The 26,029-nt window shown below is 48.3% G+C and overlaps 10 protein-coding genes across 11 annotated transcripts; 4 read left to right on the top strand and 6 right to left on the bottom strand.

Annotated features, from left to right (window-relative positions):
• Positions 1-448: 448 nt before the first annotated feature.
• Positions 449-2,478, top strand: FOIG_13777 (uncharacterized protein; the record flags this gene model as incomplete). Its single annotated transcript, XM_031214947.1, has 10 exons — positions 449-567; positions 615-763; positions 814-869; positions 916-985; positions 1,041-1,196; positions 1,247-1,508; positions 1,559-2,099; positions 2,150-2,195; positions 2,243-2,325; positions 2,383-2,478. The coding sequence occupies exons 1-10, from the start codon at positions 485-487 to the stop codon at positions 2,476-2,478; spliced, it is 1,542 nt and encodes a 513-aa protein (XP_031055463.1). The 5' UTR covers positions 449-484.
• A 1,959-nt stretch (positions 2,479-4,437) lies between these two features.
• On the bottom strand, positions 4,438-7,454 carry FOIG_13776 (uncharacterized protein). The gene is made up of 3 exons (XM_031214946.1): positions 6,630-7,454; positions 4,792-6,576; positions 4,438-4,740 (listed from the first exon to the last, which is right to left on the bottom strand). Exons 1-3 carry the CDS (start codon positions 6,880-6,882, stop codon positions 4,550-4,552), a joined length of 2,229 nt encoding a protein of 742 aa, XP_031055462.1. The 5' UTR covers positions 6,883-7,454; the 3' UTR covers positions 4,438-4,549.
• A 1,780-nt stretch (positions 7,455-9,234) lies between these two features.
• On the bottom strand, positions 9,235-11,875 carry FOIG_13775 (uncharacterized protein). Of its 2 annotated transcripts, XM_031214944.1 has the most exons (2): positions 9,906-11,875; positions 9,235-9,845 (listed from the first exon to the last, which is right to left on the bottom strand). In XM_031214944.1, the coding sequence occupies exon 1, from the start codon at positions 11,745-11,747 to the stop codon at positions 10,206-10,208; it is 1,542 nt and encodes a 513-aa protein (XP_031055460.1). In that variant the 5' UTR covers positions 11,748-11,875; the 3' UTR covers positions 9,235-9,845; positions 9,906-10,205. The 2 variants fall into 2 exon arrangements, with proteins under 2 accessions (XP_031055460.1, XP_031055461.1); XM_031214945.1 differs by having other exon boundaries at positions 9,815-11,875.
• A 155-nt stretch (positions 11,876-12,030) lies between these two features.
• On the bottom strand, positions 12,031-13,636 carry FOIG_13774 (uncharacterized protein). The gene has a single exon (XM_031214943.1). It carries the CDS (start codon positions 13,168-13,170, stop codon positions 12,322-12,324), a length of 849 nt encoding a protein of 282 aa, XP_031055459.1. The 5' UTR covers positions 13,171-13,636; the 3' UTR covers positions 12,031-12,321.
• A 232-nt stretch (positions 13,637-13,868) lies between these two features.
• On the bottom strand, positions 13,869-16,481 carry FOIG_13773 (uncharacterized protein; the record flags this gene model as incomplete). The annotated part of the gene is made up of 6 exons (XM_031214942.1): positions 13,869-14,940; positions 14,991-15,085; positions 15,132-15,491; positions 15,543-15,947; positions 15,994-16,149; positions 16,200-16,481. 6 exons carry the CDS (start codon positions 16,479-16,481, stop codon positions 13,869-13,871), a joined length of 2,370 nt encoding a protein of 789 aa, XP_031055458.1.
• Positions 16,482-17,327: 846 nt separating this feature from the next.
• On the bottom strand, positions 17,328-18,256 carry FOIG_13772 (uncharacterized protein; the record flags this gene model as incomplete). Its single annotated transcript, XM_031214941.1, has 2 exons — positions 17,328-17,543; positions 17,600-18,256. 2 exons carry the CDS (start codon positions 18,254-18,256, stop codon positions 17,328-17,330), a joined length of 873 nt encoding a protein of 290 aa, XP_031055457.1.
• Positions 18,257-18,951: 695 nt separating this feature from the next.
• On the top strand, positions 18,952-19,417 carry FOIG_13771 (uncharacterized protein; the record flags this gene model as incomplete). The annotated part of the gene is made up of 2 exons (XM_031214940.1): positions 18,952-19,038; positions 19,138-19,417. The coding sequence occupies 2 exons, from the start codon at positions 18,952-18,954 to the stop codon at positions 19,279-19,281; spliced, it is 231 nt and encodes a 76-aa protein (XP_031055456.1). The 3' UTR covers positions 19,282-19,417.
• Positions 19,418-20,571: 1,154 nt separating this feature from the next.
• FOIG_13770 (uncharacterized protein) lies at positions 20,572-21,538 on the top strand (the record flags this gene model as incomplete). The annotated part of the gene is made up of 2 exons (XM_031214939.1): positions 20,572-20,665; positions 20,718-21,538. 2 exons carry the CDS (start codon positions 20,572-20,574, stop codon positions 21,536-21,538), a joined length of 915 nt encoding a protein of 304 aa, XP_031055455.1.
• Positions 21,539-22,425: 887 nt separating this feature from the next.
• On the top strand, positions 22,426-24,389 carry FOIG_13769 (uncharacterized protein; the record flags this gene model as incomplete). The annotated part of the gene is made up of 6 exons (XM_031214938.1): positions 22,426-22,605; positions 22,660-22,753; positions 22,799-23,055; positions 23,111-23,215; positions 23,272-23,605; positions 23,659-24,389. 6 exons carry the CDS (start codon positions 22,426-22,428, stop codon positions 24,387-24,389), a joined length of 1,701 nt encoding a protein of 566 aa, XP_031055454.1.
• Positions 24,329-26,010, bottom strand: FOIG_13768 (uncharacterized protein). The gene is made up of 2 exons (XM_031214937.1): positions 25,787-26,010; positions 24,329-25,730 (listed from the first exon to the last, which is right to left on the bottom strand). Exons 1-2 carry the CDS (start codon positions 25,877-25,879, stop codon positions 24,603-24,605), a joined length of 1,221 nt encoding a protein of 406 aa, XP_031055453.1. The 5' UTR covers positions 25,880-26,010; the 3' UTR covers positions 24,329-24,602.
• Positions 26,011-26,029: the final 19 nt, after the last annotated feature.

The raw sequence follows: 26,029 nt of genomic DNA, 5'->3' as shown, positions 1-26,029 counted from the left end.
CGACCCATCGCGATATCAGCTATCTTTGAGGCGAATTACCGTATCCGGTAATTTCGCGAGAGACCCAAACAATCTAGATCTCCCCCGCAATCCGCTAAGACCCAGCATCAAGGTTGGCACTAGCAAACCCAGTTGCTTGGCTATCCCGGAAACCAATGAACTATGTCAATTTTCTCGTAATTCTGCCGGATGTGGTATATTCAGTGGAGATGCCTGATATCATAAAACCTGGGGTAATGGACCAGGCTTATCAGGATATCTCGGCAGATTGGAAGCCTTTGTATGATAACATGCCAATCAAGGCAGTGTAGATTGACGTTTTGTTGGAGATTTGTGCAACGGTGGCCCCCTTTCCCTGATACGTCTTATCAACGCAAGTGGCTCGGCCGTGTGACCTTGGAAACGAGTATATGAGTCAAGCGTTTTCTCCCTCAGATACTCCAACGAGAACACTTCATCATAACATAACACGATAACAGCCAAGATGACTTCTTCAACGCAGGAGGGCGCTTTGCAGCAGCGTCTCTCGACTTTGACAATGGTTGCTATGGCCTTTGCCATTCTCAAGTTCGTCATCCCCTGTGCTCTCTTGGCATTTGCTAACCCCTCGTCAGCACATGGATCGCACTCGCCGGCACCATGGCTTACATTCTCCCGTCTGGGGGTTCGGTTTCGTTCATCTATGGATTCATAGTCTGCGTTCTTTGTAACTTGGCTCTTGCTGCTAGCCTTGGAGAGATGGCTGCACTTTGGCCAACTGCAGGTAGGACTGGACTCGAGTATGTCCCAGGAACAATGGCTAATTGCTCTTAGGTGGACAGTATCACTTCATGTACGCCATTTGTACACCGCGATGGAAACGACCTATGGTACGTTCACCCAGCTATCCCACGAACAAAGACTAACACTTGATAGAGTTTCTTCATTGGATGGACCAACATTGCTGGTTGGTTGACTGTTGTCACAACACAAGCCTTCTTTGCTGGTAAGACATTCCCAAATTGGCATCTTTAAGCCATATACTAACTGTCGGGATATAGCTCAGTTAGTATCCGCCGCAGCCGTCGTCGCTTCGAATAACGCATACGAGGCAACTCAATGGAAGACATATCTCTTCTTCCTTGCCATTCTTACCTTCGGAACGGTCGGCAACGTCTGGGGAAACAAGATCCTTGGCCGTTGGAATGACATGGCTCGTAAGTGCCCTGTTAATATATCCTGTCCCACCAACTGACGCAATTGACAGTATATTGGTCTGTGCTCTCGGTCGTTATTATGAGCATCATCCTCCTTTCCATGTCTCCCAAGACAGATGCTCGGCAAGTCTTTACAGAGTTTAGAAACGAGACTGGTTGGTCAGATGGTGTCGCTTGGATCCTTGGCTTACTTCAATCTGCCCTGTCCCTCATCGGCTTTGATGTTGTCTTGCATCTAACTGAAGAGATGCCCAACCCTTCGAGGGATGCACCTCGAGCTATGATGCTAGCTATAGTCATTGGCGGTGTCACGCAAGTTGCCCCATCTCTTCAGCTCTATGGCCGTTGCTAACCTGGTTCAGTGGCTTCCTCTTCATCCTAGTTATCCTCTTCTGCCTTACAGACCCAGCAACAATCCTCGCCTCCAACACAGGCATGCCCATCGTTGAACTCTTCCTCCAAAGCACAAAGAGTCGCGCCGCAGCAACCATCTTGGCCCTGATGCTAAGCGTCTGTTTCATCAATGGCACATCAGCCAGCATCACCAGTGCGAGTCGTCTTCTCTACGCCATGGCTAGAGACAAGGGTATCATCTGCCATAACTACTTTGCACACATTGAACCGAAACTCGATGTCCCCGTCCGCACAATTACCTTGTGTTTCATTTTCAACGTCCTCTTTGGGCTCTTGTATCTTGGTCCTGCTGTGGCTTTCAGTGCTTACATTGCTTCGTGCACTATCTTCCTCAACGTCTCTTATGCCGGACCTGTCGTTGCGTTATTGGTCAGAGGCAGAGGTATTCTCAAGGAGTACCAGACAAGAAAGACACCAGCCAGGATGGGCTTGAGGACTGGTGCTGTTGTCAATGTAATTGCGAGTGTCTTTGTCATCGTCATCACCATCGTAAGCACAAGATATCTTGACTCTTTCAACTCCTCGCTGACTCTGCACAGTTTTTCTGTTTTCCGACTGCCCTTCCTGTATCAGCTAACACCATGAGTAAGCATATCTGCCCTTAGTATCAAGAAGTTTACTAACCTGGATAGACTACGTTTCCGCTGTCGTTGGCGTTTTCTACTTACTTCTTGCTTTATACTGGATGGTCTATGGTAAGACCTTCGAAGGCCCTGTAAGTCAAACTCACAACCCAAGGAAGAGTCTCGTCAGCTTCTAACATAACTTCCAGAACTTTGAGGCCATCATTGGGCAACCTTTGCAGATAAAAGGGGAGCATGAGCCGGAAGCAGTGCATGAGAAATCTTCAACTTCAACAAAGGCCTGACTCTTAATACGATATTTATTGCGACTCAGAGGACAGTTATTTTAATAAGACATATGTTCAGATCAATGTTACGATGAGAAATGAGGAGAAAGCAATGACTTGCAAGCTTGCGAACAAACAGTAGACGATTGTTTGCAAGACAAATCCGTCGGGATCTTTCCATCCCAATGACTCTTAGGGCAAGAAATCGTTTGAATATCAAGGAATTAGTCTAAAGATCCACTAAATTACACTAAACTTACCTAAATCTTTTCTCCGCTCAGGATATGCTGAGGCCCTCAGTTTGCACCTTCGAAACGACTGAGATGAGGACGGGTATTGGGTAGAACTCAACATGCAGGTTGCCTCGTTTCTGTATCGTGCTTGTAGCGTTCCTCCTTGGACCCTTGGTTGAGAACGATAGTGCTGCAGTATACCTAGGTCTTCGTTTGCCAGACCCCAAGTCTTTTGAAAGGAAGATGTGTCGCCATTCTCACGTTCAGGTCAAAGTACAACACCATACTTCTTACATGACACCTGTAGCTCTTCCTAAGACCGTGTTGGCTGAAGGGACAAGTTCGAGAGCGCACTGCTGGTGACTAAGCTGGCCGCAACTCCGCTTCCTTGTCCGGATTCGCGCGTCAAAACTCGGTGACGACTTCGGACTCTTCTTGGCTACGGATGAAGTCATTTATCTGGTTTTCAGGGATAAACTTTTCAACATGAGTGATTGTTGCAGCCGAGCCAAGTTGGCTTCGAAGTCTAGGAGATCATGTACACGTGCCAGAGTTCGCATGACCGCTTTGAAGGGGTTTCTGGATATGGGTGCCATGCCGTCGATCTTGGCTGCCGCGAGTTTTCTGGCAACGTGGAGTTTGGGCCGTGTTGTTTGGGCAGGCTCCAGAAGTGCTGTACAGACATGGACATTGTGATTTCCAGTGGCGACAGGCAAGGCATCAGATAGTCGTCCAGCAGGTCAGAAGCCCTGCCTTTCTTTTGTCGTTCCCGGAACGTCTTTTCCACTTCATATTGAATTTACTTCGCTCCTGCTATGTCGTCTCGGCAGCTTCTCTGAATATAGCATCCGCAGTGCGAGAGCTGTCCAGAACTATGTCGCCGACCTCTGGAACGGCCGCCCTCTCCGCTGCAAGTGGATCTTCGTAACTTTTGAACTCGATTTCTTCATTCTATTTCGGATACGGTCGCGAGCGAGATACAAGCTGTTGGCTAAGACCCGACGGCCGATGTGGAAGTAGAACATCGAAATGGTGCGATGGAGGTCTTCATAGAAAACAAGTCTGCTGCCTCCGCTCCAGTGCCACCACCACATGTCGCAGGGGTTGGAAAACGATGAGCATACTGTTGATCGTCTCGAGAGTATGAGCGGTCTCTGTCCCAATACATCGGTGGGAAAAGAGGGATCTGAACAGCATGGACAAAAACAAACGCTTTGGCGGATACCTTCGTCTTCCTGTCGATCAGTTTTCTGGTATCCCCATGTTTGTTTAGGGCCGGAATCAAGGTTGGTCTTGGACAAAGCTTGACGGTCTGATCAACAAAAAGTCCTTCTCTTCGTCTTCGTCGTAAACTCTCAGGAGTTCGGTTGGCGTTGGCTTGGTAATCGACGCAGCCTGATCTTCTTCCTCACGGACTCTGTAGTCGTCGCAGATTGGCTGAATGAAGTTCTGAAACTCCAACCCGTCTCCTTCAGCGTGGACATTTCATTAGTTTTCTAAACCATTGGAACTGGTGGATCTACCAAATATACTTAAATTCTTCTCCCCCTCCCCCTCCCCCCCAGTAACATACACTGTTCTGATTAAACAGTGTAGCTAGAGTTTGTGAGCATATTGTGTCTGACGAGACATCGAAGCCTGTTTGAGGTACCAGTGAAACAGAAAGGCTTTTTTAAAAAATCAGAAGGAACTACGAACTGTTTGGTTGTATGAGGTACTGTCACAAAATGAAACCGTCATAGAACTTTGAAGATCAAGTGGGTATATTCATATAGCAAAGCTAGCTATTTGATCGTTGTAACATCCTCCGCCAATCGCTTCAACAAACACTCATGACACATTAACTATTTGGGTAATTACCACTCAGCACCGGGCAGAGCAATCTCGGTTCCCTTGAAAGAACCGCTGACCTTTCCAAGCTCGAGGGCGGCGTTGATGACACCACCGAATCCTTCGCCAGCGATCAAACCAGCGGCGATCGCGAAAGCATACATTTCAAAGTGGTTGTTGAACCACTTGCGCCACCACCAAGCAGTGATAGAGCCAACTGCGTTATTTGTTAGTTAAAAACTCGTAAATTGATAGTAAGATGACTTACAGAGAATGGCGTTGGCATATCCGGAGTCGGGGCCGAGAACCCAGGCAACACCAACGGACATCCAGTTGGGGAGCCAGTCACGGTACTTCTCGCGAGAACCGACGAGCCAAAAGTGCTTGACGATAGCCTGGACAGCGCAGAGAATACCCATGGCAATGGAGAAGTAGGCGGAGGACTTGGGGATAGGGATGCTGGGCATGGTGACAGCAGTAGCGACAGCTTGCCAAGCAGCGACGGAGGGAGCAGCGAAGGGGCAGATATCAGCGGGATCGTCGCTGGGTCGGTAGACGCAGGGGTAGGCAGACATGAAGAGGACGAAGATACCGGGGGCAAGGAAGACGGAGACGACAGTACCCATGGCCTGGGCGTAGAACTGCAGCTTAGGGGGAGTCTTGAGGAGGAAACCAACTCGGAAGTCGCTGACGAGAGAGTTGGCAACATCAGCAGTACCGGAAGCAATGTTACCGGCAACAAGGTTGATTCGCTGGGCGTCCTTGATGGCGAAGTGGTTCTTGGTGATACCACCGTAGACAAGCTGGGAAGCCTTGGCGGAAGCAGTAAGAGGAGCACAGTCGGTGACAGCGCCACCATAGATGGACATGAAAGCGAAGATGACACCGAGGATACAGGCGAGGAGAGCAAGACCAGCGTTCATGTGGAACTGAACCTCACTGACGATCATGGCGAGAACGAGAGCAGCGAGAGTACCGGCGACCCAGACCCAAGTAGGAACCTGGTCCTGAGCGGAAGCAAAGTCCTCAACACCACCATCGGCATCAGCCTTGGCAGCCTGCTTAGCGAACCAAGCGTTGCTGTGACCACGAGCCTGGAGTCTGTTGTTGATGGAGCGAGCGGACTCGTGGACGGCGAACTTGATACCATCCCAGACGACCTTTCCGTGGAGGAAGAACTCAATGAGAGAGTAGACCATGAGGACCATGACACCGGGCCAGAGCATCCAGTATCGGGGAGAGGGAACGTAGTCGGGGTTGTCGACACCAGTCATGACGCTGAATCGAGTGATGCCTTCCCACTTACCCTCACCGACGGCAATACCAATGCACTCACCATAGTGAACGAGAAGAGGACCGATGAGACCCCAGGCGACGACGGTACCACCCCACCAAGAGACAGCGGCGTTGAGACCGACGAGGATACCAGAGCCGAAGAAAGCGGGAGTGAGCTGGATGTACCAACCCCAGTTCTCAGGCTCAAGAAGACCGCTGGCGGTGTATCCAGACCAGACGTAGAACCAGGTGAAGATGTGCCAGTTGTGAAGAATACCATCGGCATACTGCCCAACACAGATGATGAGCAGAGCAATGATGAAAGCAATACCCAGAGCCTTGATCTTTCGGAGCGCATCAGCCGCACCGGATCCAACAGCGTGCATGGATCGAATAGTCATAGCGGTAGCAGTTGGCGTAGGGAAGACGAGGTTAAGCTCCCTGGCGACGTTGATGATGAAGAATCGTCGGAGAGGAACAGCAGCGAAGAGACCGAAGAAGGCGCAGACGAAGGTGATGGTGAGGATACGGCCAAAGTCCTTCTTGGGGTCGTCGGAGAGGAGGTCGAGACGGTACATGGCGGGGAGACCGGCGACGAAGACACCGGACATACCACCAGCGCCAGTGGCAGCGGCTTGGATGATGGAGTTCTCTTGGGGACCGAATTTGCCGCCGAGGATGGGGACGTGAGGGAGGGACTTTGTCAACATGAGGATGAAGCCATAACCGAAGATGGCACCAAACATGGTAGCGGGGAAAGTGAAACCAGTCTTGAGGCCTATAGTTCGTTAGTATTATGAGATTGTTGTTGATATGTTGAGGGTGGCATACCGAGATAGACGTTGGAGGCGTTGACGAGAGAGCCGAGAATGATACCGACAATGACAGCACGAGCAGTCAAAGGGTTAGGCTCATGCTCGACACCCTTTGCAGGAGGGAAGCTGGAGAACAGGTCGATAATACGATCATCTTCGCTGTCGGCCTCGGACTTGAGGTCCATGTCGAAATGAGGCTCCTTCTCATCGTAGCGAGGCTGGAGGGTATCCTCAGGCACACGATCAGGGACGACTGTTTCGGCGACCATGATGGGCAATCAGTTGAAGAGTCAAAGAGGAGGAGACTTGAACTGGCTGGTACGACTGGAAACATGAACCGAAGAACCGGGGAACGACGATCTATTTATCTCTGCTTGCTCCCCAACGTCGTACAACAGCTGGCGTACAGATATTCAGTGGTGGCACTTTTGAAACCCGCCCAATCGAGTAAGTGGCTGCCCATCTTCAAATCAATTCCGCACATCGGGGGGGGGAGGCAAAGGGACTTTTTGCAACGTCCCAGAAGAAGAAGCGAGACAAACGATCTTTTGGTGATTGCCAAATAAAGAGCCCAGCATCCACAGATTGGCGGACCTTATCTTGGTGAGAGAACCAATTAGAGGGGAGCGGTTGTATTTGGAGCTGCCAAAATGGGAGCAGCATTTTTATCGTGTGCTTGAACTTTTGTGCATGAGTCCCTGGTAAATCTAGCCTCAAAGGGTCAGGGATTGGTAGGGGGATGGCTCCACCCCCAGATAGAGGAGAGCGGGTGGCACCGAGGGAGGGAAACGGGCGATACGCGCCGCATGTTACTTGTGTGTGCTACAGGGGATTAAAGGTTTTATGGTTGTTATGGTTGTTATGGTTATCGGGGGTTACTCTGCATTAGACTGTGAATGGTCAAAGTCGTCTGCCACTCGCAATATCATTGCCTCACTAAGTTAGCAGAGCCATCACTGAATCACCCGCTAAATCACCAGATACTTACCTTACTTTACTTACTCACTCACTCACTCGCTCGCTCTCCGTCCTCGGCGCATCATATTCAATTCTAGAACATGATCCGAAAACCCGCTTCAATTGCTCATACCTCTAAATCTCCTGACATTTCCTCCGATAGCGCAGTGTTCCATATCAATTTCTCGCAATGAATAATAAATCGGTATTACACTCCAAACAGCTATCAGCACGCGCTAAACCCAAATGGTGAGTGTGCTCCGTCTGCTGGCCAATGGCTCGGGGAACCTTTGTTGCTCTTGGCGCATTTTGCGGGACCTTTGTTAGTTGGAGAAGGGCCTTTTTGTTGGAGATGCAACAGGGCATCAAACAGCGGAATGGAATAACCTGTGTATCTGTAGATAAGCCTAAATGGAGATCTGATGTTGGACCGAGGGCCCGGTCTTGTGCAACTGAACAGCGTCATGGATATTAACAATACACCATAGTAGTACAGTGATTAATTTACTGGACACTGCACTCTGTAAGTGAAACGGCCTCTCATCTACAGCGCATCGCCTCCCCCGCATTCACTACAGCGCCTGTATTCCGCTGTCGAGTGCCGAGCTCAGGATTGCCAAGGCCAAAGGGACCACTGCTCGCATTTCTGGGATGATCTACCCTTGCCCTGTGCTATCTCGGCCCCCATACTCGCACTGCAGGAATCACCTGGTGTTCCCAAGCCAACATACAAAATGTACTTTTGTCTAGCTTGACATGACGACTATACCCAATTCTACATATCATTCGACCCACTGCGTAACCAACAACCGAGTACCAACAGACGATAGCAAGATCCACGATCGTGATGCTATCTCAGGGAGAAATGCCTACCCTATTGCCACTGAATTAATCTGTAACGTTTGATACTGTTGCATGCACCATCTTTCATCCCAGTAAATCATCGGCCTCGCCATTGTCGATCAGTGTGCCTGGAAAGAATTCTGGAAGATTGAAAATGGTGGCTGATCGTCTTGGCCACAGATACCAAGACCGTTATACCTGTAGCCAAGAATGCGGCGACATGCACAATCCGATGCCCAGAATTTTTGACATTCATGGATAACCTCAACACCAACTCGGTCGCGACGTTATCAATCGCTCGCCACGCGAGCATCTATTTTCGTGTTCCATGCGGATGCGGATCGGAATCCCTGCACTTTTTGTACTCCACGTCAGATCGCGACAAGATTACAGGTCAATACCGATTTATTAGTGAGGTCTTAGTAATATCTATCACTTCAATCGAATTTGGACATATCTCGCGATTTTGAAGACATGCTTGAAGTCATGCCAGCAATTATTACGCTGGGGATGACGTTGAAAGCGCGAGCAATTCTTTTCGTCGCCTGTCGCGTTGTAATCGAATGTATCATTTGTATCAAAAGGTGCCATTGAAGGCCAAAAATATCGAGTGCACAATGCCTGCACGATTGCCACTTGGCACTCAACACCACCAAATAAACATGCTGGTCACCCTAGTAAGTTGTATCAATCGTCAATTCAAGGTTAAAACCTCTATTTTCCTGTTTCTCTCCGGCGCCAGGCTACTTCACATGCTAATGCAACCTCCCAACCACCAAAATCAACCAGGAAACCTTCCAAACGACCTAGATAAACCCTTCCCCATATCAATTGGCCACTATCAAACAAGCATATCACTCAGCTCCGACCCAAGAGTTAGGAAAAGTGCCCCAATCCGGGTTTTCGCCGGGGTCACCCTGACTTACCCCAGCCTGTCAAAGGTTCCTGGGGGGTCTAGGGAGCTTCCACTTCGGGACACACACTGCGCTTCCCCGTGAATATCGCCCCCACAATCGGGATAGATTACATATGCACAGGAGGCGAGAGGTCGGTTGGTACGATATTCGGTTGGTTACCAGAGGGTGATCCTTCAGGCGGGTTGTGGCGGGTTTTGAAAACGGTGTTTTGGGCCTTGATAAACCGATATCTGCTATGCTGATTTTGTAATGAGATGTTTGGAGTGACCGCGTGATGAGGGGATTGCCACAGAAGTTCCAGGAGAAGTCGGTATACGAGGGGTAGAGGTGTTGTTGTTTGATAATGGATTGCGGCACAGGCGACTATCAAGGTCCTTTTTGAGAGACCTGCCCCAAAGCGTAACTTGTCAGCTTCACTAGTTCAGTCATCGGACAACCTCGTGCAGTATCTTTTCAGAAACATCGATCGAATATGGTTTACAAGATATCTGGAGAAACTTCACTTCGACGTTTGTCTATGGCCTGGATAAGCTACCTGATAACGTGAACAAATCATGATGCAGGTGTGAACAAACCATCGCGAACGACCATGATATACGACGCTTATCAAATCGACGACAAGATAAGAAATCGGCTGCAAATCATGTCGCTAGAAACAGATATTGTTGTTGAGTTGACAACCCATTGTCTACACATGAGCTAATGTTCTGATGACTGAACTCAAAGGAATATTGGACAACTCAAGACATGATACGAAGTGAAGCCTGTTCGCAATCCCAGAGAAACCTGTACGGAAGATGGAAATTATCGAACGTTCTGATAACCTCACTCAAACTCAGATCTGCCTTTCTGCCGACGTCGTCCCCAAACTAACCTCATGGCTCAGTGATCCCAAGACCTGAGAACACAACATCTTTACAACGCTCTAGATACTCTTTCGCATCCGTCTCTGTGTGCCAAGCATCATTATACGCAGCACTCAAACAAAGCTCTCCCTGGAATGTACCGAGAAACAAACCCAACCCATTTCCCAGTTCCTCACCCGTCACCCACGGGTCTCTCGCTTCGAACGCCCCCGCCTCCGGTGCCACGATAGCGTCAGTACGCCCCATACTTGAGATCGATACGGACGGATGAGCATTTGGCTCCGGCACAGGCAGGGGACGAGGGCCAGAGGGTAGAGATGGGGTAGCTTGGGAGAACATCGTCGGGGCGAGGACGTAGAATTCCTCGTCTTGTTTGACTGTGAGATAGAAGTCTTTGACGATTTCAAGAATCGAAAGAAACTCTTTCTTGCGAGTTTGTGCGTCTGGTTTGATGGAAGCTGGATGGAGATCCATGTCAACGACAAGGCTTTGGCCAGAGACAGAATGGTAGACAGTTGCAGGATGTCGAGCCGTGTTGTATGGCTCTTGGCAACTTGAGCGCTCGTTGCGTAGGATGTAGTTGATGTACCGAACTCGCTTGACCGTGATAGGTTTATTCTGAAGGTCTCGCACGACCATAGCAGCTGCAGCATGGAAGACATGTGTTGGCGTAGCTCCAGCCATCCTGCACGCCTTCAGTAGCTGTTGCGTTTCCTCTCTGGTCAGAGTGAGTGCCAAGCGCTGGTGTCGACCCGGAAGTAAATCGCCCTCTCGATAAGGAAGCGCAAGAATCTCCACGTTGGGATCAGAAGCGGCAGCGGCCTTTTGAGCAGCCATCTCCTTAAGTCTATCCAGTTGAGCCTGATCGGGGGTTTCGGGGATTTGAGCGGCGACTCGGTAGGACGGGCTAAGGTTTGAAGTCTCACTGCCGTCGAGGGCTGGGGGGTCATAGGCATTGCCCTTCTCGTAAGCGTCTGAGGCGAGGGATATGAAGTTGTTGAGCATCATGAGAGTTCCAATGCCGTCGATGACATCGTGAGGAGAGCGGAAGACAAGGTCTCGGCGAATGGTCATCGAACCATCAGCGCTTTGCTCAGCAGGAAGATGTAAATCAAACATGGTCGGGAGGTTTGGAGCAGGCGGATCTGAGTTAGCCCACTGATTACCAGTCTGTCCGTTGGAGATACGGACAAGAGTCCTCTCCAGCCAGGCGTCCTTATCTGCTTCTCCCTGCAGCTCTCTATAAGTCTTGACCCACTCTCCCGACTCAACGTCCTGAGTAACTTGAGATGCAAGTGTAGGGTGAGCGTATCTGAGTGCAAGCCATGCTTTGCTCAAAGCTTTGTCAACTTCAAGCTCAGCGTCATCTTGCGACAAGCCTCTGGTGTTCTTGATGGAGAGTGAAACATGTCCTGTCATTCCAAAGAACATGCGACCACTTCCTTCGTAGAGAACAACCATCGTCGAGTAGAATTGTTCGATTTCGTCGATATGGCGTTGCCATACTCCAGGCTTGACTTGATGCCAGTTGTAGTTCCGAGTCGTAGTCATTTTGTTCGCTAAAACGAGATGATGCTGAATAATCCTTTGTCGTTGAATCGGTATTTAGATAAACAAGCTACTTTAGAAATTTCAAGGAGCGCAAACCGCATTGATATATGTCGCCCCCTCAAGGTTGATGTCGAGGACGAACCCGTTCACCTGGCGGGGTCACGGGCCGTCTTCCGGGCTGCTCATCTCAACACTCACTGGTCCATCTGGTAAACCAAGGCAAAACCCTGGTTAAACGACTTAGTGATCCGAGAGTTGTGATGCGAGACGCATATGCCGCTTTCATGAAGCCAATAAGCTGACATCTTGTTAAAAGACCTCGGGTGTTGGTGGGGTCCTGATTACAAGGATACAACAAGTGGACTATCGATATTGCCAAATACGGATATTGAATGGAAAACACGCTATCCAAGCTAGGTATTAGAAACAGCGCGCTTGTCTAAACTGAGAAATCTAGCCAGCGTTTTATATCAGATGATATACAGAATCAAACCACTCCCATGCGGCCAAGAGAATGGTTTTGTTGGTGTACACTCCTTCCTCTTCTCCTAAGAAGTCAAGCACGGAGCAACTCTCAGGGCCTGGTGATAGGCTCAGGACGCAAGCAAGGAAAGATGAGGTTTCTCAAAGCAAGCTTGATCATCTTATTTCCCAACCTCTTACCCCTCTCCGCATACTCCTTCGAATCATTGACATGCGGAAACGGCACATCAGGAACTTCCTTTCCCAGAAACTGACACAACGGCTCCCAACCATCTGAAAGCTTGAAGTCCAAAAGCTGCTCCTTTGGTACGGTATCTCTGATGTACTTATTATGCCTGACATATGCTGGCTTGAGGTATTCGATCACGTCGTTGGGAGAAGGAGCTCTCGTCCAGCCCTGATGAAGTTTGTTGCATGGTCTTGGACTCAAAAATCCCGAAAGATCACCAATCTTGGCTCCAAGCTTTCGTCGGATAGGACTTGTAGAGCTCTTGACAACGGCGTGCATGCTGGGAAACCACTTCTCGATATCGCGCTCGACAAGAATGACTTTGGCGTCGGGATAAGCTGGGATCAGCGACTCAGCGAAGAAAGAAGCGACATCCGATACGGCATCGTATTCTCCGAACACTTCATCCCACTCAGCGCGGGAGAATGGTTTGCCGCGGTATGTTGGAATATTGGTAAACGTCGCGTCGCACGCTCTGTCGAAAATGGGCCATTGCCATTGAAGTTCCTCAAGCTCAGCAGCTTCCCAGCCATGGTGCACGTTGGGATATCCAAGAATTTGCAGCGCTTTCATAAGTGACGCTGAACCAGTGCGGGGGGCGCCAAGGCATAGAATTGGCGGAGGTCGAGGCGTCGCTTTCGGCGAAGTCGTCGACTCCTTGTCCTTCTCGCTCTGCGACGACGAGTCGACGGTCTTTTCTTGGTTATCCATGTTCAGTTGTATACTACAGAAGAATGAGTAGAGAAAGCTGACAGAGGGGGGGAAAGTGGCCAGCTCATCTCTTTATTAGATCCTGCGTAACGCTAATTTCCCCGATGCTCGTCTGAGACACGGAAATCTTACGCCCAGACGGACGGCATGGATGATCATTAATTTCGCCCAATTGCCATGTCAGACATGGCGCCAATGTCGATTCTCATACGCTGACGGGTAAGCACTTGTTCTAGCGGGCGTGGATCAAGCCCCATCGTATTCGTAGATGAGAAGGATCTGCGGCAGAAAGACCCCTGGTAAGCAAAGAAAAAAGGTTATTCGGGATCCCGAGGGCCCGTAAGCTGACGCGACATCCGATGCTACAGTGGTGCTTATGGCAGGCATTTGGGTCCGCACTGAACATGGTAAATAGAATAGTTTATTAGAGTATTCTTCGGCGTGAACATGTCGAACACGACGAAAGCAGTCTCTTTGTTGCAGGTGTTCGGCTACCGACGAAATATCCCGACTGATCCTGGTCAGTGATCTCGGAACTGTCGGCATATACCCAGGATCCTGCGTAACCTTAAATCCATGTTTGCGACAACTACCGAGCTTTCGATTGAGTGGGCGAAAACTTGAATGCCTCGGCTTCTTGTCCACACGCGGTCATTGAACGGATATGGAGCTTTGTTGTCACGGATCTACTGAATTTGTTAATGGACCGGCAAATATACTAATGGATAGATATCATACTTCGCTTTCTGGGGGAGCCTCGTCGGGAGTGGTTGTACAGCGCTCTTATTCTGCGAAATGAATGGCCCGCTGTTCTCGGGGGCTTTGTCGAGCCGCAAGCCACCGGGCTTCCCATATGTGACCTCTAGCAATGACACATAGTCGCTGTACAAAGAAGAGACTGAATCTGCACTTTGTGCATTGCCCGGCTTGATTCGACCAGTACCACGCAAGACCGATATTTGGAGCTTTGAGAACTTCCTCTTGAATCCTTCCTCAGACACTACTTCACCGCCATATTTGACGACTCTCCACCGAAGATAACGTCTCAGATACTCTTCAACCCCTTCAAATGAGTGATCTGGAACGTAGTCTCTGATTCTGTGAAGCAGATGAATCGTCAAAGTTACCTGAGCGCATGAGAGAACCTGTGCTTCAGCTTGTCTCTTGCAGTTCCTACAAGAGCCTTCAGATGTACTCTGTCTTCCGCCAAAGGAGTACACATGGCCGACGTAATTGTGCTTTTCGAAATTAGTCGTGTCTTCGCCCGGTGGTCCACCTATAAAAAACTGGATTGTGTAGGACAGGCCGTCTAGGGCGTATCGGTCATACACCACGTTGATGATGTAATCTTTCCATAATCCGTTCTGGTGCTGACTAGGTCGTAGGCCATCGGGAGTGTTACTGGACGTTTCCATCGATTCAATGAGATGCCCTGTGCCTGGGTAGATCGTGTCGATATGTGATCGAAGCTCTCGTTGGAACTCCCCCGATATAAATCTGCCATACTTTCGTATCGTTCTTTCAGCTACCTCGGCTAGGTCATCATACTGATAGTTCAACTCTGTCCAATCCCTGCACGCCTGTGCAGTCCAGACTTCCTTTTCAGGATCGTTGTCCTTTTTGTGAAACGGTTCAAGAGGATCTGTCTCTTTGTCGTCGGTGACACTAGAAGCTGTCATGCCAGCCGTATCAGAATCGCCAGATTGTCCGTTATCAAACCATAACTTTGGGTTGAGGCATTGCCATACAGCCAACAAGCGGTCTATCTGCCTGCTCCCTGTCAGTCAAACTGTGAAGCTAGGTCGAGAAGGGAGACTGACACGTGGTGAAGCCAAAAGATAGGATCAAACGCTGCAACTGGCACGTCGCTCATGTGTCCCATGCCAGTAGCATAGTCACTCCCTCCTGTCAGGTTCTGTGCTCATGTCAGCTAAATTCAAAAGATTCGTCTGCCATCTTACGTGAATATTGTTGTGGATATACTCCAAAGATATATATCCTGTCTTTGGACAGCCTTTTTCTTCCGCTATCCACTTCGTCGAAGCAAACTGTCCCCAGTTCGGGTTATAGCCCTTGGAAAACATACGATTGACTGCATCTGAAAGACTCCCGGGATTCCATGTATAGTCTTTCGAATGCTGGTCCATTGTACTCCACCTGGGCTTGTCATCGAGGCCATTCTCGTGAACTCTTGCAAGGCTGGCGTTAGCTTTCCCGCAGTTATTCACCCCTTCAAGGCCCGTGAAATATTTCGCGGGATCCTTCTCTTCTTCTTCTCCCTTGAATATTCCATATCGACTGGTTGCAGATGTCTTGCTCCACTAGGCGCAAGTCAGTAAGCGATAAACTGGAATTGCCGTTGGTAGACTCACTGGAGCCCAGTCACAGTCCTTCTTCAGTGGAAGCTCATCGTGAACTATTGGGTTGTCTTGGATATTCCATTTAGCCTTGTTTCCTAGCATGCTACCAAACGGCAACGGCTTCCCTGTCTTTGGATCATTTTCTGGATTTTCGAATCCCAACAGCGGGTTAGGATAGAGACCGCTTCGAGGAAATTGGTTTTTTATCGTAGCGGGTGGATAAATCCGGACGGCTCCTTGAGTAAGAACTGGAGGGCAAACCAATTCTTCATGGTACCTTTGTCGCCTAGCCCAGTCCCAGTATGGCATCCGCCAATGCTTCGCTGCCGTGTACCACTCGTCTGTCTCGGAGATTGGCAGCCCATGCTCGCTCGTCCAGTCGTTGATGATTAGCTTCATATTCTCCCAGACACGTTGCTACTTATGTTAGGGATAAGTGGGAGCTGGCGAACATAAACCGTACCTCGAAGAGGAGCATATAAGGTCTGTGCCATGCAGGAAAGTTTAGGCTGTTGTGATTACAGTACCCGCCGAAATGTTGATCGCCAGCCTTTTTGGTCTTGTCCGGCGCGTGTTTTGGCTCAGGTGCCCCATCCCAGGCAACCTCCGGATATCCATGCTAACCAATGTTCAGTAACGGACCAGCGATACGGGGAGATAGTTACTTACGATGCCGGCAATTTGGAAGTAAGATAGTTTATCATCAACAGGCATGGACTTGAACCGTTCCAAAGCTAACACAAATAGCGTCCACTGTTTCCTCTCTTTTGGGTCGTCTGAGTTGGCAAGAGACGATATCTCCTTACGGACTGGAAGGCCCTTCACGTAGGGAATCTTCCCAGGGTATCTCACGGCATTCGGTGGTCGAGGAAGGCCCTTGATGCCGTATGTTCCGCCTTCCGGTGGCAAGGAGTCACCCATAATGGTGGGCTTAACTCTGTCAATACGCATTGTGAGGGAACCCGGCAGTAGATGGTAGAAAGTGGGCTGGTAGTGCAGAAGGCTTCTTATGCCTACAAAATGTCTAAAGTCTCACAAGTACATTTATCTGCAATCATGACGCAGAGTGAAACTCTCATAGATAACCAAAGAAGTCAATTCCAGATCCGCCGACCTGGATCTACAAAGCTACTCACAAATGCAAAGCCCGATAACCCGGCTGCGCGCGGCTCGCTACCGTAGTGACAAAACATCAGCTCCAAAGTTCAGCCAATATGACGAAAGGACAAGAGTAATCACAAATCTCAGAGGTCAAAGCTCAACCATTCTTGGAACTGAGTGTCTCACACTACCCATTCCACATGCATTAGACCAAGACATAAACTGTAGCAAAGCCAACGAATGAGCCTAGCACCAGCCGCCAACGTCACAAGCTGAGGAGGCCCTAAGATCTACGACACTAGCATCAGGCGAGTTGCTGATTGGCCACTAAACCGGGAATGTGTAGCGCTACCGAGCCAGGCTAGCCAGCTCATAATTGTGGATGAGCTGAACTTGGCAAAGATCAATGGAAAATGTCAAGATCGTCAATGGTAACGCAGCGCAACGGACGGATCAGCCCGGCTAGTCGAGAAACTGAACGACAAACAACAAGGCCGGCTAAGGCAATCAAGACCCAACCAAGTATCTGTAGATAACAGCTTTCCTTTCAGCCACCAAACTCCTCTTATCCATACCGCCATACTCACATGAACGCCAGCAGTAAATGATAGCAAGTATAAGTAAATCTAAAATCGCTTTTATACTAGTATAAAAATACCTATTATCTATTCCACCTCAGCTACTGAAACTCCCCAATCAAGCAGATGACCTTTTATGATCCTCAACTGTCTGATGAAGCGAGACACCAACATCTGCGACTAAGCGTTCAAGAAACTCCGGGAGCCTTAATGGGACTAGATCCTCAAGCTCTGCTGCAATGCTGTTGCTACCAGAAGAGGTAACTTTCTCGAGTTCTCTTCCCACAGCCTTGATGATTTCAGGAGTAATCCTTTTGGATATATCTCGAACAATCTGGAAGAAACCGCATTAATCACTTGTAGCAGTCGATGTAAGTGGTTTATACTTACACGAGTTTTGATCTGGGGTTTGCAGCGCTTCTTCAACACAGCGAAGCGCTTGACTAACACGTTCTTGTTCCTAGTCCACCCAAATTCCTTTCTCATCTCATCTTGAATAGCGGAATATCCAAGACCTTGGCTTTTGACATTCATGAGAAAATTGTCCTGCTCCTTGGTCCAGCCACTATTACTAGAAGGCGCGCTCGCAATTGATTGTGTAGTAGAGTCTCCTCCATCAAAACTTGGAGAGGCCCCGTTGGCATCGATACCCAGGAGAGATGGGCCTCGGTTAGTGGTGGGAGTGTTATCGAGCATCTTCATACCATAATTGCCATTTGGGTGTACAGAAGGCATGTAGCTCGTGAACTCTTGATTGTAGTTTCCAACCTCTCCCATGGCACTTGGGTGCCCAGTGGGAACGGGTGCATTGAGGTTGAAGCTGTTGAGTCGCTGGGCGTAGTTGAAGTCGCCAACCTTAGCCATGATGTCTGGAGTAGACACAGGCAAGGCGGCAGCCGGGCCTAAGAACTGGGGCCAGCCGTCGGACTCTGCCAGGGCGTTCGATTGCAGAGCAGGCATAGGGAGAGAAGGAACTGGGTTCCACTCGGTGTTATAACCCGGTGTAAACAAAGCCTGGTTGGCGGAGGGGTAGTCGTCGCGCGGCATGGTGCTTGGCTCTGAAGATTCAGATCAATGCAGCAACAAAAGACGAAACTTGAGCAAATAGTTGTCCTATCTGCTGTTATTTAAGAAAAGTTTGTCGCGATAAAGTTGGGTGTATGGTTCATTTGTTTTATTATTTCCCTGTAGCTGTTCCCCCAGCGCATAAGCAGGGCTTAGCTATGACCTGGCTGGGTTGAAAATTGGCTTGCAGGTTGGCTTGGCACTCGGCTTCAACCCTGGCTATGTTCCTGGTTGCACATTTGATTGCCCCTCTATGTTCTATAAAAATAATACGAGCAAGCTTGTAGGTGTTGATAGAGGCCTCTTCACGGCATTCATACGTAGGCTCTGAAGTTCATACGTAATAAAACCTGACAGTTCGTTTGTTGTTTGGCTGCGCTGGCTGTGTACCCGACCTTGTGCTTATTTCAGACTCGCCTGTACGCCTGGCTTCGAGCCCAGCTTTATGCCTAGCTCCGCGCCTGGTCTGATGCACAATATAACGATCTCATTTGTCGACAAACGCCACCGGCATAATGCGTGATTTTCAACCCACCTTTTCTCAACCCATCAACATCTAGCTAGCGCGTTGTTATAAAGTCAGGGCCTATTGACTTAAAAATCCAACTTGCAAGCAACATCACTTTTGATACTCAAGGCTTTGACATAGATTCAAAGATACTCTTCAATATCCCGCCATGTCCTTCCACTTTGATAGTGCTCTTCGATACCAATCCACCATGAGCACCCAGGCATCGGCTAGCAAAACACCACCAGAGGATACCGTAAGTTTCAGCATCCACCATTGAGAGCTTGTGATAACCCAAATGCTTCTGTAGGCTATGCAGGTTGCTTTTAGAAACGCTACTCCATATATTATTCAGCTATTTCTGGCCGAGATTGAGAGACTAGATGTTTCCAGAGATGGGCAGGCTGACGAGGCCTATCTCGAAAGCCTGGCTGAACTGAAACATGCTGTCGAGCTGATAAGCAAGCCAAGAGGCAACAAACATGTGGCGAGGTTATAAAGCCAACAAGACGATGATACCTGAATGGCAAATTTCGAGAAGAGCAATGGATTATCTTCTATGGAAGATTCGCAAACTGAAAGACCTTCGGTGCATTGTGCGGGCTTAATAATGGGTTATATAGATTGAAGCCAGTACACATTAAACTCTTTCATAACTTGTCGTTTGCCAAATAGTGTTTTGTAATCCATGAAAGACGGTTGCGTTCATGCCAAAAGCCCTGCCCAAATTATCATCCATCCTCTGCCTAGGTACTCGCTGCCTATGTCCCAGTCCTCTGTCAGTAGACTCAGTACCTAAGCCTGACCCCAGCCCACCTCGTTTCCGATCCACCGCAGACAACGCTTTAGATTAGTCTGCATATCTTTTAAATGTCTACACGTTCTGGCCAAAGTCTAGCGGCCATGGAAGACGGGGGCGTTTTTGTTTGATGTGAGCTATGGATATTGATTCGAATCTTGGTGGTCGAGTATTGATCCATTTGAGAAAGCGATTATGCAACCCTTGGACATCTTGTTGAATCGAATGATCATAGTTAGCAGTCTTAAGAGAGGCTGTGTATAGTTGCCAAACGCTCTTTATATCGTGGTGGAGGCTGTCGAGGCTTTCGTCACAATCTTTCAAAGCTGGTACGGAGAATATTCCATGTGTCTGAGATGATAGCACTGCATAGATACCTACCCGAATTCAGTTTTAGAAATGCCATGATCTACTCGTAGCAGGACCAAAGAGGAGGTTTCAGTCCTTTGGCATGAGCTTGATGGTTGCGGACTGGCTGCTGCCGTCTGTAATGCGGTTTCTTCCAGATTGCTCGAGATATATCCAAAAGGATTACTCGTGGAAGATGAGAGTGCTCCAATCACCAAGACAGTCTCCGAAATATTAGCATCCAGAATGTCGCGTATTAAAACTTACGAAGAGCTTATCTTATCTAAAACTTGACTTCGGGTTATTATGCTTAGCCTTAAGTATCTTTCCTTGGCCCACTTTGGGATCGCTAAAATTGACAAGACTCCAAGTGATTTTAATTGACCAGTGCTATGGCGTTCTAGACCGCAATAGACTGACATAGCAGCCCGAATTGAATAATAACGTGGAAAATGGAGCTAGTACCTGCACTTCTGGCGCAGCTGAGGCTGCTTTTTGTCAATAGTGCCAAGCCTCAAAAAAGAAAACAGCCCCTTTGTTAAATACTTAAAAATTTCATATATCCCTGATTTCTTCATCGTTCCTTCCTCTTTGTTATTCCTTCACTTAGTCTAACCCTTGTCACTCTTTTTCACTGCGAAAATGCGTTTCGCTGCTTTTCTCTCTCTGGGCCTCGGCGCCAATATCGCAATCGCAAGTGTATGCAAGCCTCGAAGTCGAACATTGAGTGACTCCAGTAAGTAAATTTTTCTGATACAGCATCAAGTTCTTTACTGATTCATGTTCAGGCAGTGTATCTACCGAGCCTGTGTCTGCATCCTCAACGGAATCCGATGCTGTCTCTACTACAAGTACAAATATCGTGACAACGACTACAACCTCTGTCAAATTGTCTATCAGTGCCACATCTACAGACGACGGTAAAACTTCTACCAAGGCGACAGAGTCAGGAAGCGCTAGCGTTGAGCTCTCAGCTTCCACTGCTACAGAGACCACTACAGCTGCAATCTCTACTACAACTGCCGAGACTCCTGCAACCGCTGAGACCACGACATCTGCTGAAGCATCCACGACGTACATGACTACCACCACTGAAGACACATTTGTGCCAATTCCCACCTTCGATCTCAGGGCTCTCGGCTCAGCAGTCGACGGCCAATGGCTGCGAGGAGATCCAGTTCAATATGCTTACATCGGATGGTACACGCCGTCTCCCCCAATTCTGACTTTCTCCATCGAAGCCGGCACCAACTATGTACGAGAGATAAACACCGGGAAATACTTGTGTGTTTCATTCGGGGGCGATGGTTTCCCTCCCGCCAATATGCTCTGCGACCCTATTAACCCCCCGGCTGGATTAGTACCCCTCACATGTGAACAAACTCGCGATCGAAAGCTCAAGTGCTCTGCACCAGCTGGTGAATGCCACATGGACGAGATGTCAGGTGATTCCGTTTGCTATTCGATTCCTGGTACCTGGGATAAGTTCTATATGATACCTGATAGGCTAGTCAACTCTCCTGCTCTTGTCATGGCATCGGATAGCAATCCTCCCACGATTGGCGGTTTGGAAGCCATCGAGCTTCAACTCTTTCCCCATGCGGATTAGTTTCTGTCGCCTCTAGCTAGCATCAAATCTACACTTCTCTTCAACTTATGTATAAAAGTTGTATTATATCCAACTTTCTAATTTAAATAATTCTTGACTGTATTAATTTCGCCGCTCGCTCATGATAGTTAATTGATGTTGCGCTGTACATCATCTTCTTAGTTGGTATTATGTTTCAAAATTAAAGCATTTAGGTTAACTTTAGTAGAGATCCCAGAAGTGAGAAGCACAAGATATTGCACCTTGGCGCAGTATTGTTACGTGGTACGAGAAGAATTCGACACACACGATAGACGAACCGCAGAGCGACTGAAGTTGAGCCAGAAGAAAATATAGAGAGAACGTAGCTACTAAAGCCATACGAATACGATATCTAACGAAAGCTCTAATATTTTCCTATTAGGTGAGATATCAAGCCTAGGTCAATGCACAAGGTCGAGTTAGTTTCGGTGCATACCAGTATATGTTCAGCGCCTACTAGCAAATTCCAGCCAACCTCGTTTAAGCTTATACAGCCACATTTCTGCAAGCGTTTAGTATAATGGTATGATGTGAACGCTTTTGGAAGAATGTGGCGCAGGAGCTAAGTGTTCTCTGTGGTGGTATAAGTTCTACGAGTATTTTCTCCTTAGAATCCAGACCTTATTACTAACGCAAGCATAACGCCTAGTGTTTCCAAGTCCTCTTTAGCAATTTTAAGGCTTGTCAGCTAACGCCAAACCCGAAATTTCAGATATGCAAAGCAAATAGTTTCAGAAATGTTGGTGAACAAAATACGCTACCAAAAGTCCAGCATTCTAGATAAATAAAGTCTATTCTTCCTAATTCACTCACTTTTGTGCCGCAACAGCATTCATAACATTCACAACACTACACTAGCAGATAAGATGAGATTACAAAGTTTTCTTCCTCAGCTGCTTCCATGGTTCCTTCTCGCAGAGGCAGCACCTGCACAAAATACTCTCCAACAGACATGCGCAGGCTTGAAGAACTTGTCAACCTGCAAGTTCGAGTTTTCTGTGCCTTATGGTGTCAATGTTACCATGAAGACAGTCCCTGATAAAAAGGTACCCATCTCGACCATCTTAACAGCCAAGGGCTCGCTGATTATCTGGCTTTAGTACGACGAATGCAAGTCCAAGGAGAAATACAAGAAGCCTTGTCCTACTCCAACAAAGCCGAAGCTCATGTGTGATGCATGGAGATGTGTTCCAGGTAGGGTTCTTCCCCTAACTAGTAGACATACCCATTGACGCTGAGGAGGATGGATTGATACGACCAAGCAAGTCATTACAGGCTTGGAAGTTCTCACCAAAAAGGTCAACCTCTGCGATACTGTGCGAAAGATCTTGGGTCAGCCCCAAGGCGACAACTTCATTCAGTCCTCCTCTGCAATCTGCCAATGTTTTCCCCGTATTGGTAAATTAAGTGCAACATCAGGCTTCAAGTCGTTCGAGAAGGGAGTTTTGTCGCCCGCAGATTCAAAGGATGTTGGCCAAGTTGTGGAGGTCCAAAAAGTAAGCTCTCCTAAGTTCAATATCTGGATATTTATTAATCAGCATTTGCTGGTAGTGTATGAATGAGTCGGGCTTCCAGACAGCTGATGACCGGGACAAAGTCAAAAAGACACTCCAGTCCAAGGCAAAGCAGAAAGTGCTTATCATCGAGGGGCCTGAGGTATGTTCAGTTTACATCAGCTTCCCCGTTATTCCATCGCTCTAACAGACTTTCAGATCAACGAAGACAGCTATTCTAAGCTTATGGCTATAAGCAAATCCTGTAAGCCAGGGTCCTCTTGTACCGGCATGCAGATTCAAGAGACCATTCAAAATCTTTTCACCCCATACATGGCCGAGATTGCCCGGCAGTTCCGAAAGGGGCTCTTCGTTCCGTGGGTTCCCTTTCTCCAAAACCTACTGCTTATCTCCAACGACTTTAATCTGGCGTCTCAAAAGCTCGGGTCGCCTTTCCTCGGCTTCAAATCCAGATTTGAATATGCCAACCAAACCTCTTGTGTTGAGCTCGGCAGCTGTGATGGACCTGCTGTGTCCTCCTTTTTCAAGCAAGGTAGGCTTACGAGAGTTCACTTAGCACTCACAGCAACTAACAGTATCTTACAGTAGGCGATATAGTGAATAACACTCAGCTTATTTATTACATGAGTGTTCCGGAAACATCGAACAACCTACTTACAACATACATTAAGGAGGCACAGGATGCTAACAAAACCGCCGAAGAACTCCCAGAAGAGTCTGAAAGTGCTGATCTGTTCAGAGGAGGCGAAATTCAAACTGTTCAAGATCTTTTCAAGTTCGTACCCACCGTCGACCGCACATTCCTCCTTCAAAGAAAAATAGGGTGGATAGTTGACTTTTACGCGGGCTATTCGGCCGAAAACCGAGATTTTGTTACCTCAACATTCAAATCATTGGTGGATGTGAGCGATTCAAGTTCCGACGCTATAGAAAAAGAACTCAACATCAAGGAACGTCCCGAAAACGACGGCTTGCTGCGGCAGATAATCATGATGAAGACTGTCATGAAGAGGGATATTTATGAACATCTTTCTGCTATGAAGCAAGCTTTTGAGCGGTACGATGACCAAATCGTCAAGTCATCGTTTGGCCCTGGCAAGTCTGGCGTTGTCATGGAGCCGAGTGCCATTGGCTACCAGCGATGGACCAAGATTCCGAAGATGGCCATGCCTTGCTCGAAGCAAGTCACCAAGACCTTCAATAAGTCGGGGTTCACTAAGACCTTTTCGTTCACGGAGTATTTCAAGTGTATGGTTGACGGCGCAACTGCATATTACCCGAAGCTTCAGATTCCTTACATTCGGTTGACGTTGTAGGTATTGGCAACTAAGACAGCCCAGACATGGGTCGTCGCAGCAGCTGAAAGGTAAGCTGCATGCAGAACCCGCCATAAATATTTCAAGATTAGCAGGACGTGTAATGTTCAAATATTTGCTTCACGATCGTATGAAAACACTTGAGCTTCAAAGAGTTTCCGGCATTATTATGAGACCTCATTTTTTCCACACGGCTTGGTGCTCATGCATCAACTAATGGTGTAAAATGACTTCAACCGGCCAATTGAGAAGATCCTCCCACGGTGAACCTTTGACCTTTTCCACGATGGCAGAGATCAAAGTTTCTGCCCAGTTCTCAAAGAACCAATACTCCGTTTCGCCCCAGTACAGTAGAATATCGTAGTACGCCAGAATGACAAGAGCCAACGGGTGTCCCGACACAGCCAGATCCAAGAAATCTCGAGACACAGACATGGGCCACGAGAAGATGACCCTCAGCTCTGGCGGTGATACTTTGTACAAATTCGAAAACGCGTCATTGACGCAACCAGTGATGGATACGACGGCGGAAGTCAGCACAGCTCTGGACTGATCTTCCATCGAGTCTGACGATATCCGCCGTGCAAGCTCGGGCAATCTTGCATGAAGACCGCGAAGAAGGTAGCTATTGACATGCTGATGCGGAGTCTCACAGAAAAGCTCTTTCAAAGGACCGTTTCTGAGATCCGCGGCTCCTGGTGAATGAAGAACGGCCTCCATGCCGTTGACGAGAGAAAAGATCTCCATCAGACTCTGAACAGGTTGGGAGCACCCATGACTTCGAAAGTCGTCGCAGTTTGGAAATGCCGCGAATTTGTTGACTACTATAAACGTGGTGCTGGCGTATAGAGCGTGGCAGTTCGATGAAGTGACTGGTTCGGATAGTGCTTCTCTGAGTCCATGCAGAGAAGCATTCTGATGTTTTGATGCTTGTAGGAGGTAGAATTGTCTCTTCTCGGGGCGGAGGTGAGCGAGGTGATAGCCTGAGAAGGCCAATATTTGTCGAAGAAACCAAGGATATCCTAAAGCGACTTGGGGTACTGATTGCTGAAAGGTCGGGATCGTTCTGTCGTTGAAGACCATGGTTTTGTACGTGACGGTAGTGTAGTGAAGCATGAGCTCGGCGGTGGAAACCCAGCAGTCAGGTTCATCAAGAGGACTTGAGAATAAAGAGCCGGATAATAGAGATGCTGGACTACCAGCTGGGAGGCTGCGGCTGGGTGTTTGGAGAGAGCGATTGGTCAGAGGTTTTTGTTCTTGGTAGTCATCCGATTTGACAAGCTCCAAGCTACACCGAACTCTATGCCTAACACACGCAGAGCAAGGGACCTCTTCGTCACACTATTACTCAGTTAGACAGGTGTCACTAGTCATGACAGCCGACTCTAATCGCATACCTTGACTCGCCGCTTCTTGCAACGTATGCATCCATTTCGGGACTTTTTGTACCCCACGCGAGTGGATTTGACCTGGTCCGTTTCCCCGTCCATTGAAAAGACGACCTTGAAACGCACAAGGCAGTAAAGGAACAGTGAAACGTTGATTCTGGAAGAAGTGGGATCTCGCACTCGTTCCGAGTGGAACTTGGTGAAAACTCGGTGGTTCTGGTGAACGAGGAGTTTGTTTGATTACCAGAGGAA

This window comes from Fusarium odoratissimum (genome assembly GCF_000260195.1).
Source record: "Fusarium odoratissimum NRRL 54006 unplaced genomic scaffold supercont1.35, whole genome shotgun sequence".
Lineage (NCBI taxonomy): Eukaryota > Fungi > Ascomycota > Sordariomycetes > Hypocreales > Nectriaceae > Fusarium > Fusarium odoratissimum.
The sequence above is the reverse complement of the archived record's forward strand: the minus strand, read 5'-3'. Positions and strand labels throughout refer to the sequence as shown.